We start from the raw sequence: 14231 nt of genomic DNA on the forward strand, positions 1-14231 counted from the left end.
CGTTCCCATTCCAAGTACATATTAGTGATAGTGCTTAGGATTACCTCAAACGTGCAATAGCTGCAGCGCTGTTTCGCTGAATGCTCTTTCGCATTCCATGAACACAAAGTAACAGCAAATAGAATTATATCCTTCAGGGAGACCGCCATAACGCAATCACCACTGAATGATTTTGGTGTACCTATCAAACAAGAGTGGAAAATGTACACGCAAGCTAATTAAAAGGAATTTAATCGCTTCAGATTTCGTAAGAGGGGCGATAATCATCGAGGCAACATTTTTAATGGCATTTGTCACGGTCTTAGGGAAATAAACTCGAATGGTTATTTACCATTCCGAGCGAGCTCCCAATCAAAATGAGCACACACATATTAGTGCGACACAAACGCCACCGCTCCGACGTGCGACCCTGAATTCGGGCACTTGGCGGAGGGAAGAACGACCGGGGGCGTGGAATAGGCGATGGTGCCTGCGATAACAAGGGCTGGAGATGACTCAGAACATCATCCTCAAACCATTTTCTCGCATCCTCAGTCGTTTTTCGCCATTTTCAAACCCAAATGTGAGAACATTTCAATTTTTTTTGGCACGACCGCGAGCTTTGTTTCCCGTGACAAGGCAAACGGGTAGGACAGAAACCCTTACGAAAGATATGGGAAAACAAAGTTTCCCAAAATCTGGCGTCCGACGACCCTCTGGGGTGGCGTCCGATTTCGTATATAAATATCCGACGGATGCAAATAAATCTCCCTATAAATACGCTTCGCCGAAGGTGGGTTTTCCGGGGAAAAGTACGACACGGAGATCGGCTGAGGATTCGGGAGTTGAGCGTAACGGCGAGGCCACGTAGATGAAATAGTGCATCAGCTGCATTAGCTGCACGCGGAGGCTCTTTCGAAGGGCCCCAGGCGTGTGTGGGCTTAAAGTTTCACAGTTGTGCGATGGGTATGACGGGAGGGCACGGCTCCACGAGGGGGATTATTTCCCAACCTTGGACTACCATTTTTTATGAATATCCGAGGGAGGAATAAAAAAAAATCCCTCTTCATTTTCTGAGTACGATAAATATTTTAATTAAACACAATTAACAATGATAGAATTACATCAAGAATGGAATTACAACAAAAATTGAATTAAACCAAGAATGGAATTACCTTCCACTTTTTACTAGCTAATCAGAGTATTAAGTACGAGCACAGAATGCGTAGATGGCCAGAAATTAGAGCGTTTCTGATTTCAAATTTTCTAGGATTAAAACTAGTTTTTCAAGGTTTTGTGCAACCATTTTACTTTTTTGTATCCTTAATATAATCAATGCTTAAGTTTGCACGCATTTGATTCCGTAAGGTCATCAATCGAACTGAAATGAAATATTTAAAAGTAGAATAAAATTAATTTACACCTTTAATCAATAAATACTTAAAATAAATAAATAATCAATAAACATGAATAAAACCAATGGAGGCAGCAGTCTAATTTACAGCTGTTATTTGCAGCGAATTAAACACTATGTTAAAAATAATTTTTTATATCCATATTTGCTGCACAATATATCCATATTATTCTCTGAATGCGAATAGCATACTCGTAAAAGCAAAATTTATATTAATGCTATTAAGAAGGATGCTATTAAGAAGGGTGAATTTCTTGTCAATGATCTAGAGTTCGGAATTTTCCGTGTCATAAACGTAATATCAATCGTTCTAGACGGCGCTTCGAGATGTTGACACCCTCCTCTAAAAAGCCCACAGCTTCTATGATATCAAATGATTATTCAATAATATTCAACAGGATTGAGTAGGAGTATTCTTCCAAGATTTTCCCTCACCTAATTGTTAATTTATTCTTGAAGATGTGCATGTGGATATACCAGAAACGACGGTTCTTTTAAACTAAGGACAAAACTGAATAATGAAACGTTTGAAGCAGACATAATCAAGAATTGCCCTGTGGAATATTTTTAGTCTAAAGTAGCATTCTATTGGGGTTTATTTTATTTCAGGCGGCAATATAAGATAAAAACCTTTACATCAATCAATTTAACATTTATTTACAACAGTTAGAATTCCTTAGTATTGGAAATGGCCTGCCACGTGATTGGTTTAATTATATAAATTTCCAGTATATTTACATCTTTAATAAATTCCAGGACTTCCAGGATAGTCACATTACCTGTTAGATAATAAGAAAGTAGGAAATGATTGGCCTTCTTCCCTGAGAGTGGATAGTGGTTCATACAGCAGATAAAAGACCCACAGACAAATGTGCACAGCGACAAAATATTATATCTCTCGTACAGAAAGGAACACTGCGAACAAGTATAGCGAACAACTCAAAAACGTCCTTGGGAAACATACAGGAAATACGTAGAAATACTGCAACTCTCCAGACGCAATCAAGAACCCCCAAAGGTTGTCACAGTCAAGACATTTACATATTGTCTGGTGGAAGGGAAACAGGCAATCCATTTATCAGCCAACCAAAGTGAATTGATCGAATTGCTAAGTAGGAATCGATTGAATAACAGCAACGGACTGTCCCACTAACACCCGGAAAATGCTGATGGATTCGAATATTGTTCTAGATAAAGAGCACCTGAGCTCGCAGAAATGCGTATTAGGAAACTCGAGAACGATTTGGGAAATAGCACGTGTCCCGTGGAAATGGCTGGAAGTTTCGACACCAGTTCCTCGACAATCATCCATAATCTTCTCCACCCAACCGAAGGATATCTAAGATTTTGCTTTCGTTAAAATGCATGATGCCCGTGCCCCAAACAGAATCAGAGCTCTGGATATAGATAGCTAGTTATTGGGTCAAAACTTCAGCATAAAAATACACTACTTATAAGCTTTGGATTGACCTTAAAGTTCCACAATGACCACCAAGGACCGTGTTATTTCATTGCAACGTGACTGATGTAAGGAGCATTGAATATGAGATGATCGAAAATATGATCGCGAAAAGTACTTTACATAAATGGGTGATCACGTAACCTATTTTCCTTACTTGAAACAGGAATGTACACATCTTTTGAAAACAACAAGACCAGAGAGAGGATGTTATATGCAGAGGTGGCCCGCACTGACTTTACAGTTAATCAATAAAGTCACTGTTGTGAGAAAAATACAGCAACCACGTACGGCAACCGAACTCTCGCCTATGGTTTCAAAAAGAAGACCTTTTCCTGCGAATCGTTGAGGGGTGAGTCAGCGATTGAGGAGAGAGACTTCTCAAATTTCAGAAATATTCTTCAGTAATGAATTGAATTTCACAATCGAATAAAATAGCCATACTGTATATTATCGCAGCCGCCAATGTTTTAAGAACAAAAGTTGTTACCCAGAACTTCTGTAAAAAGCTAGTCACTATTTAAAATTGTACCAGTTTCCTGACATATAAGGCATTACTAACATCGTCTTCTAATCGTACAAATACGTTTTATTTACCAAAAATGTATCCCCATTCCATTCCGAAGCCACTAAGAGATACTAAAATGGACATATTACCCTCCCAAAATCAGGCGTTCATAAAACTGCGAAGGGGCCATTATTTAGTCTCGGCTCTCTCGCAAATGGATTGCCATGGCGTACTGTGTGTGAGACAGTGCAATAACGCCAGTCTAGAGCCCGTGGATTCCTTTTTTTTCACTTCGAACACCTCGAGTCCGTTTTCCCCTAGGATCCCGATAAAGACACTCGGATCGTCACCTGGTTTCCCAGAGACCGAACTACCAGAGTTTACAATTCCCGTAGCCGTAGGCCGTCAATTATAACTCGTGGGCAGGTGCACGGTCAAAATGAGGAGGGGGCGGGGATGGGGAGGAGAATGAAACCAACCTGTGCCCTGGTGTGTCTCTCCGCGAAGAGGCGAGGGAGAGGGGCGCCGAGGAGGGGTTGCTCTCTCTCTGCGCCTCCCTCAACAGTCTCAGGTATTCCTCGCCGGACACGGAGCAGCTCAGCGGCAGGTGGGTCAACTGCTGCTGGGTGAGGGTTACGGCGCTGCCGATGCCCGACGGCGTCGCCGTGCCGCCGCGGCTACTCGTCAGGTCCACCCACGATTCTGCGAGGGAAGAAGGAAGAAGAGCCGGGGTTAGCATTCGAGGAGAGGCAGGATAATTCGTGCCGTGCTTGCATTTCTTGTTTTGGACATACCCACCGGCATGATACCATAAATAAACACTTTCTGGATACTATCGCGTGCACTTCCATATAGGGCACGTTTTGAGACGAGATAACCAAATGAAGACGATGGCAAAGTGGAAAAGTGAACGGGAAAACTAAAGAGAAAGGCATCGAAAGGAAATAGGCGGAAGAAATTATGGCAGGTGTAAAATAAAATATATGTAAGCAAGACGAGGTTTGCCAAAAGAAGCATGGGTTGCGGGATCGAGGGCGGCGTCAAATCGATCTTACGATTTAACACCATGAGACCATATGCAATGATGACGATGTGGTGGCAGTGTTTCCTTGCACAAAATAAAATAGGATATTTGGACGAAAATCTCTTCACCCTACGATTTTCACGGTTTTAATTGGTGACGGCAAAGAGGATCGTCATTACATGTATTCATGGCACTACCTTTTAAGGTATATGGTCGGTTGGGTTGTGAAAATACAGGAAAAGGGACAATTTGTGGCGAGGGCGATGTCACTATTAAATTGACCTTTAATTCATAGCAGAGCCGTCAGAAAGAGGAAAAAACTTTCCCTTCAGTGAAATTGGGTTTACAGAGAGCGATGGGATTCGAAGGACGAGAAAACAAATCGTGTCGGACAAATAACGGATGTCCCCATTCAGCACTAAATAAATACAGCCAGGGTCAGTCCGTTTCCAAATAATAAATCCAAGGGATCACTAGACATTCTGGTTATCATGCACGCGTTTTAACAATCTCCCTCTTACGCCTAACACAAATATCAGAGTAAGGATCGTTTCCGCGCCAATGTTTTGCTCCAATTTATTTATTTTGCTCCATTTTATTTATTTTGCACCATTCCAGTCGTACCACGTATGCATAGCAGTTTTCGCACAATCAAGACGGTTAATTTATGAAAAATTAATTTACCAATGAAACTTACAGACGATCAACTGTGTCCAAGGGCGATTCTAGAGTATAATCAATTCACCCGAGTGGAAACGGCAGCCGAGGAGAAACCTTGGAGGAGACGGTTATATATCTCCAGGCGCGATGCGAGTGCGCAAGAGTCTCCGATGCCACCACCTCCGCTCCTGACGGACAACCTGAGAGGTAAGGCGAGTGCGACGAAGTGTCAACAAGTTGAATCAGGTTTAAACTAACCGATCAGCTCGTCCACGACTACTTTCTGGGCACCTCAACTGATATACTTTCCGAAGCAAGAAAACCCTTTTGGGCAAGTGATGAGATAACAAAAACCGAGTAACGAACGAGGTGGGCAGCTGTTTTCGGATTCGGCACTACGCACTTCTCGGTCGGAATATTTAGTTTGGTTCGTCCATATGAGATGAGGGAATCGCATACAAGGCATTGCCATTAAATAGTAAATGATCAATTTGCATTTGCAGTCGGGCATGACCAAGAAAACAGCAATGGCATCCGAAGCCTTTCAATTTGGGGGAGACTGGGTCCGGAGATTTACCACGATGTGGGCAAAATTACAGGCGGATTGTACGGTAAAGCAACAGTAATAACAGAAACGCAGGTCATCATCATCCACGTGTAATCAATAAAATTACATATAATAAATAAATTAAGACCCGTCAAAATCACCGAATTAGTGGTTCCCCCTCTGAAGGAAATTATCGCATGGAAAAAATAGTGCATGTGTCTCTTCACAGTATTAACCTGATTATTTTATATTTGAAAGGTGTGCATATTCAATCACAAGATAGAGGAAGGATAGACAAATAATCTTAACTATACCGAGTCAAGAGGGAAATGATGCTTCAATTGGCGAAAAATTGACTGCGTAGATTCTATATGGCCCCATTCGGGAGCGCAGATTACCGGTGGGAGGAATGTGTGTCAGACAGAAGCGTGGAAAGGGAACTTCTGAAATTCGAAGGGATCGCATGCTTTTCTAACGAGTTCTCGGCTAATTAACGTAGTTTTCCGAGGGTTTTCAATTTACACCCGAATGCACCATTTTGCAAAATTTTTCTCTCCGAAAGACTACGGGTCAGACGCATTCCTTCCTTGATAGATGTGGCCATTCCCTAAACTCTAGCACCTAGTTATCCCTAAGGGGGGGAGCGGGAACACCAATCATTAACAGCTCAAACTCAACTCAAATCCACGTATTCTTCACTCCACAGCGAGCAACTATGCTCCTGAAACCGAAGACTCAGCAAAGTTCCTGCCGTTCATTCCGCGATCACGTGAACAATGATAAATCACATAGAGCTCTTATATAATTCGTTTCTTCTGAAAGCTTCGCTTCGTTTCTTTTGAAAGCCCTGAGTTGGTTGAGAGATAATTTAAAATGTTACCGGGTCCGACTTTTCGCATGACATTTAAAATATTTTTCGACTAACGCTCGCGCAATAGGATCTATCAGAGCGCAACACAGAGTAAAAAAGTGTCACGAATATTTTATTCGTCCGTATCTGTACATCATTATGTTAACAAAACAGAACAGGTAGCACTTCGAATGACAATTACAGAAAAGCAATCTACTATAATAACAAGAAAAGAAGTTTATTGCAAAAGAAGAAAAAGTGGCACCAGAGAAGGGAATGCATAGCGATTGAGGAAAGAGACTACTTTCATTTCAGAAAAATCCATCATTAATGAATTGAATTTGAAAATCGGATAGCCATGTTGTGTATTATTGAATCCTTCAATATTTTAAAAACATAAGTTGTAGCCCAAAACTGCAGAAAAAAGCTAGGAACTATTAAAAACTTTACCGGTTGCCTCCATCGTAAACAATGTTCTCCTTACTGGTAGATTTTATTCCTTTATAATATCAGACTACCTAAATAAATTGAAGAATAAATAGCCAGACTATAAGTGCGTTAAGTCCGATACGGGAACCTGTATTAAAACGTTTAAATTAAAGTGTAAAAATGCATTCAAAGAGTAAACACAAATTTTAAGAAAATCAAGAGAGAGAGGTCCTTTGGCAGAAATACGAAAAAATCGCAAATTTCCAGGGAACAACAGAAGGTGTACAGGCGCACGATTTTCTCAACCCTTAAGAGCAAATCACACTAAAACTTTCAGTTCGAGTGGCTCAATGGAGGTCAAGAGCACGCCCATAAGAATTCAGCGTGTCCTTCACTGCCGAAAGCTCTCCCGAAATGCGCACCACAGCACCGTAACACTTTCACGGGGACGCGCCTTTCAAACGGAAAAAAAACTCCCGAGGATTCTTCTCTCAATTCAACGTGTACTGGCCCACTGCTGCTCTCCCACTGAACGCGTACAACACACGTGAGAACAAGGGTGAAACTTCATTAGATGAAATGAGAAAAATCAAGAGCAGAGAGCACTAATCCCGTATTGCCAACTTTCCCCATCTGACAGAAGTTTATAAGAGGATGTGTAGGGCAATATACGTTATTTCATCTTTGGAAACTTCTCAGAGAACATATCAAACAATTGTTGGAAAAATCATCACTTGGACATAGAATCGCCCTAGAGTAATCAACTTTTACAATGCTTAGATCACCTCATTCAAGAATATCGTGGATGCACGCGTAGTTAAAACATAATCGCCAAGGTTGGTTTCTCAAGATGGTGGCTGATGAGGAAACCGTAACAGTTTACAGAAAATACGCCATCAATTTACGGCAAGCGATAATACGAGGAAAGGGACACATTAAAGATAAGTTAAATTTTGGCAAAATTAATTCAAATAAGATGAAGAGGGACTTTGTTGTAGAGCAGAATGCTGAGTTGTGTTTAGTCAGGAGAGACAAGATACAGGTAACCTAGGTACAGAGAGACCTGTAGATGGTAATTGTGTCCATCCAAAACTTACCGTAATCGGTTGATAACCTATAATAATAATAATTCATAGAGAAAATTAACTATAAAGCATATTATAGTGCAAAAATAATATATTTCAAAGGAAAATTTGATAAAAATGAAAAGTGTAACGAGAGGGATACGAGGTCCGGAAGGAAGCTGAAGCAACAAGTTCGTGAAATGCGTCGCACTCCATCTAACTCCGCAACAGAAAATGAGCACGGTCCGAGGGGCACATACATGGCTTCTGAAATACGTCGTTTACAAAGTGAACGGGAGTAGCTCCTGGATCGAGGATTTGGGCAACGCGTCACGTCACCCGCGACTACGACGCAGAACGATGCTTTTGACCATATGAATTGCATAAATAAGGGTTGAATTTTTATTTAAATCCTAAGACCGGAGAAGGGATTGATGCCGATGTAATGAGCCCGGGTTGTTTTCAATTAAGTGAACGAGCTGTTCTGCAAACAACAGGTCAAATGAAAGAACTGCAGACGGAGGAAAAAAAATGATTCCATGGTCAGGGACTTGGTCAGGGACTCATGGTCATCCCACAAGCATGGCGGCAGTTACTAGGTATTCATGAAGACACTTAAAGCAAAAGCGGCCAGACACGGCCAGTTCGAATCTGCCTCGTCCAGCTAATATTTCAGAACGTCGACAAAAACAACATGGTAACTTTTAAAAAAAATGTTTTCAGTACGACGCATAGCCAGTTATGGTGTCATTTGAAGATTTGTCATTTTTACCTAGAAATTTCACAAACTGAACCAAAGTAAACAAAACGCTTAAAATGGAGTAAATGGGGGAAAAGATTCATTGCTCTTGGCTGAATAATCTCTGTCTCCAAAGAGAGTCTTGCAACAAGCATAGTCCTGGACATCTAAACATTTATCGATGACGTTTTCAGAAAGTAGCTGCCATTAACGAGAAAAACATAAAAAACGAAAACCTATAGTTTTATAAACTAGAATTCCTAAAGCTACTTTCAACCCATATGACTGCACATCATAAATTAATATGATCAGTCGGAACTTTCTGAACTAGGATGGGGGATTCGAAAAAAATGTTTACGTCATGTTACCTGGTAAGTTCGTAAAAAATTAAATTTCGAAATATTTTAAAACAATCACGAAAAACTGCGAATAATTCTCTGTAGGGAATGTTAAAATTTTCAAGACGAATATATAACCGCAATTCCAGGTTCTCTTCACCAAATCTAAGGCAGAAGTTCTGCTCGAAGTAAAGAAGCCACCTTCTGGGCCAATGGGAACTGATGACCTTGTCCAATTAAAATTTAAAAAATCCACTTCGACATTTACATAGCAGTCAAATTCCGGAATTTGGAAAAAGAATACAATCATAGAATCGTAGGAATTATTAATTGGAATGTGTGGTGAAATGGGAACGGAAATACGAGGAGTGATAGCGAATACGAAGGTAGGCTGAAAACAAATGAACACATGCTTGTAGACCACAAAAAAATGACCTTCAGAAGCACTCCTGGTGGCATGTAGAAGTATCATTCCCCATTAACGGGCATGCGCAGGTTGGAGGTCGTTTCATTCGCCCACTGTAATTTGAGAAGAGGAAGTATGGAGACGTGTTCTAGTGTTATGTCAACGCAAGTTAAACAGCGAGCTATTGTCAAATTTTTAACCGCTGAAAAAGTGACTCTTACTTCATCATCGATGAAGGAATTAATCCGCAAATTTTTGGGAACCCATTATGATGAAAAAATGAATACTGTTTACATGATGAATTAGTCAACTGTCTGCGAATGCTATCATGCTTTAAAATGCCTCATGCCACTTGCGCTTTGTACCTTTCTTCTTACTTGCTTGACTTGATTCTGCTCTGATTTCTTTTCTCTTTTGTGATTTAATGAGTGTTTTAAAGGTTTTTTTTCCTTCAAACTATATTGGTCTATCATAAAAACAGTTGGAATTCTATCACACCTTTATTGCGTAGGTACGCACTGCGTATAGAGAATCAATGCAACTCTGTCATCCATAATCGAGCAGATTTCCAACAAGGCTTATCAGAGTATATCCTAACGGCTGTTTGCAAGGAAGATATGAGCTAGTTACCTACGGTGAGACTATAAAAGTAATTCAGCGGGTAAGGTGGTGGTATGGTGGCATGAAGGCCGAGATTCGATCCCACGTAACCAAACCATTTTAGATTCTAATAATAGGACAAGACTGACACAAATAACACTCGATTAAGTGCCACATAAAATAATTGAAAGCGTCATATAAAGCTGCGAAACAGCATGTCAAAAAGCGAACCCTCTAATCCGGCATCCTATTAAGCCTTATTGCTTTTGAGTAAATAATTAAATAAAACTAATTTAGTACTTCAATTGCCGTCAAATTGGTTTACATTCTCTGAAAAAAAACATACAAATGAGCTTAAAACCATATATTTTTCATATCAACATTTGATTTAATACAACAATGAACTCGTTCCATTTACATATTCCGTCGCCCCTTTAAGGCTTTCAGCGAACCACTATTGACGGACGAAACCTGTTAAATTTTACCTGAAAGAATCCGGTATGCAATCTTTAATTTATGATGCCTTGGGACGGGTAGTGATGACGCCAATCGGAAGTTAACTAGAGTCGAGGTCGGTGGAGATAGGCGAGAGACGGGGAGGGGGAAGCTCCTTATTAACGGCGAGAAGATATGCTTTCTACCGGCAGATATAAATTTATTTTCGACCACTTAGCAGCACAATCAGGAGTCCTATTCAACGCTTCGCACACCCAAGCCCCGAAACGTAAAATGACCTAAGTAATATAGATATGCTAATGATACCATTACGACTCCATACACATCAATTTCTCATCGAGGTTTGTCGGCAAAACAAACCCTCCACATTCGTGCTTCACAAACACCGAACGGGTGACTGTCGGATTGGAGGGAAATAAGATCGAAATGTGAGTCTCCTCCAATGACCTTATTGCCACCCGCAGCTTCGCCTCCTGCATTCGGCCACGCCCCCTTGTCGTTGTTTGTCGCCACTTTCGGAGGCCTTTCAGATAACCTCATACGATGGACGGGCAATTTACCGCGTGATTTGATGCCCATCCCTCCCCCGCTTCGAAGCATTCCCTACAAACTGCCGGAAGGACACCAATCGACGATAGATTTACAGCCAAACAAGCGCGTGTCGAAAAATCCCATGACACAAGGCACGCAACGTGGAAAAATCATGGGAGGATTTCCTCTTCCGACGACACACGTTGAAGAGACTCAGGGGCGACATGGGAACAGGAGACGCGGGGCGGAGTGGAAGAGCAACCGATCGTCCTTGATTACAGATGCAAATAGATAGGCAGGCGTGTGGGAACGTGCCCGGAAGCAACGGATCCCGCAACCAATGATATCCGCGACCCGCCCCACCGAGCGCATATCTACTCACCGATCGGACGGGGAGAGATATGCGCTTGGGAGAGTGTGAAGGAAGTTGGAAGAGATATCAATAGGAAACGGAAAGCGTCATAAAAACAAAAGCTTATTCTCAACTTAAAAGTTTTAAAACAGCCCAACTGTCGAGTTGAGCATAATTTTGACCTAATATGTTTCGTAACCGATAAACATTTCAGATACGAACGCAGGGCTGACCTCAGGTGGCATCGGTGGTCTAATCGTTTGCTATCCAAACGAAAAACATGGTTGAAACACTTGAGAAATTGCGGCGATAGATAAGTCCAATCTCATAAATAAAAGTTAAAATTCATTCAATAATATCATCTGTTATCATTCTACATTAGTACATGTTCCATTCATCTTTAGTATTAATAACTCTTCTGGGAAAATCAAACGCGATTTTCTTCCCACTTAAATAAATATAGGCGGATTATAAGAATGAACGTGATTTTACTGAATAATTTTTACAAAATAAAAATAAATAACGCGCGGTTTAAGTTAAAGAAAAGAAGCATTCACCTCTGAGAGGACTGGATACAAGTAACCCGTCAAGTGACTTTCTTCAATTTGAATCTCTAGCATAGACGTGCACATATAAGCGTATGACAGTGACAGCATAAGTTAAGGAAACTATTTTTAACTGCTTTTTAATTAGTTAAAATCAATTCCCACATTCAGTTTTCATTTTAAATTTCAGCATATTTGGTCCTGGCTCACCTAAAATTCAGGCTTCTCAAGAAAATTAAAAATGTAAAAAAATTCTCGTATTATAATATCCTCGAATTCGCAAAATATCAAGTTCTTTACCTCAAATATGTCCGACGGTTATATAGTATTCCCTGAGCTTTTTCAAACGAGTTCAATTTTCTTTTTACGCCACACAAACAAATTCTCACGTTCGCAAGTTGTCCACATTTCCCTTCAGGGTTGATGTTATGCCTTCAGAGAGAGTTTGCTCATTTCCATACAAAGAACACAAAGAATGATTATTTTGACTCACCGCACACAACCATACAACGTGCAGTCCCTTTGTTTCAAGGGTTTATGCGTTCATTAGAATAGCTTATGCTTAATCCGTGAGTATACGATTGGCAAAAACCCTAGTCCTGGGATTAAGAATATTTTTCTCATAACGCCATATCGATTTTGCAATCTTTCGCAAATTATTCTGGCGTCTTCATCAAGCAAAAAAGCTCAAGATTCCTTAGCTTAAAACAAAGATTAATTATAAAACAATTGATGTGAAGACATGGAATTCGACAAATAAGAATGGTCAAGAACTGTTTCAATAACTAGCTTTTCTTTGTGTGCACGTCTTTCAAAATCCGAAATGAAAACAATTCAATGAATAGGACAGCTGAGGAAGTTATAAACAACTAAACTCTGCCTCAACATAACACAAACTGGCAACAGGACGGAAATGGAACATGCAAAATACATTCCTGAAAACTAGCTGAACTCTAAACAACAATCACCACGCGAATCTTACCAAAATTAGAATGAAAATGTTCCTCTTTCAAAATCTAATTTAAACAACTCTTAAGTATGCTTTCCCAAATGTAAAGATCCTTTCCAAACGTGTACTAATTTTAGCAATGATTTCGTGATTTCGGCCAAGATTTTCCTTTATCCCACGAATTATTGAGATCAGCTCACAGTACTACGCTGAAATGTTAAATATTCCGAAACGGTAGATTTAAAAAAACATTTTAGGGAAAATCAAAGACGATTAACATTTTCCGGCTTGATGAGGAGGAAGGAAGTCATATTTAAAAAAGATAAATGTAGCAGTTTCATACAAAATAAACTTTTTCAATAAAAGACGCGCGTTTCGGCTGCAAGTCTTTCCATTTCGTGGAAAAAAGCTGAATTCCTCTTATATAAATAGCCCAAGAATCACAAGAAAGAAGGTTGAACCGTTTATAATAATATCCTCAAGAGTTATTTCATACGCTTTCATTAAACTATCGTTGAAGGCACGCATTCCCTCAAATGAAAATTTTCTATGAATTGCTATCGACCCCGGGGATTCGCGGAAACTATGGAAGTTGCTGCAGGTTTTTGTCCTCGAGGGCATTAGGCGAAAACGAGAAACAAATAGAAACAAGAGAGAGGCAGCACCGACAAATTTCGCCTCGCCAACTCTTGCGCTCCGGCCAAATTTTCAATTTCATTTTGCGACACCGCACCCAGCGTCCCCACAGCAGATGGGGCGAATATAAACAGGTCGAGCAACAAAAATCAAGGCCGGCAGTTAAAATTCTCACGATGCGAGTCCCTCCTAAGTGTCGTCGGATATTCGAACGTTCACCGACCCTCGTCTAAGGGACTCACATCAAATATCTTCAGGAGCCTTCATGGAAATCTATAAATATACACCTCAAATACGCGTAGCGAACATCAACATGCACGCATCTTCCGCATTTCCGAAGAACAGTGACTGACTGGGTTGTGCTTTCGTCGTCTGGCTCGCCGCCCATATCGACACGCGAGCTTCCCACTTTCGCCCCTCCTCTCCCCCCGGAGGACGACTTCCCCTTAATCCTTCCCACCCTTCCCCGTCTCGAATGCCTTTCCCACACACAAACGCACTCACCAACGCTCAGCAGCAGTGCGTTCCCCCGGTCTCCCGATGACCTTCACGCACACACACACACACACACTCCTTCCCCGCCATGGATAACCTTCGCCACCCCTCTTCTTCCCCTCGATTTCTTCCACAACGCTCAGCACTTTTTTTCGAGTGCGCCAAAAAAATGAAGGGAAGCGACCTCCGTAGTGGGCTTTTGGCAAAGGCGCGCTAGGATCTTGCCGGGGGCCGCAGACTTCATTCGCCC

The 14231-nt window shown here is 41.0% G+C and overlaps 1 protein-coding gene across 1 annotated transcript in view; it reads right to left on the bottom strand.

Annotated features, from left to right (window-relative positions):
- Positions 1 to 14231, bottom strand: part of BNIP3 (BCL2 interacting protein 3) — a 72498-nt gene that overhangs the window by 33488 nt on the left and 24779 nt on the right. Inside the window, exon 2 of the mRNA XM_071591602.1 lies at positions 3840 to 4062. Coding sequence (XP_071447703.1) covers positions 3840 to 4062 — 223 coding nt within the window. The remainder of the gene's footprint in view (positions 1 to 3839; positions 4063 to 14231) is intronic.

This window comes from Hetaerina americana, unplaced genomic scaffold (genome assembly GCF_022747635.1).
Source record: "Hetaerina americana unplaced genomic scaffold, ioHetAmer1.1.p SCAF_5, whole genome shotgun sequence".
Classification (NCBI taxonomy): Eukaryota; Metazoa; Arthropoda; class Insecta; order Odonata; family Calopterygidae; genus Hetaerina; species Hetaerina americana.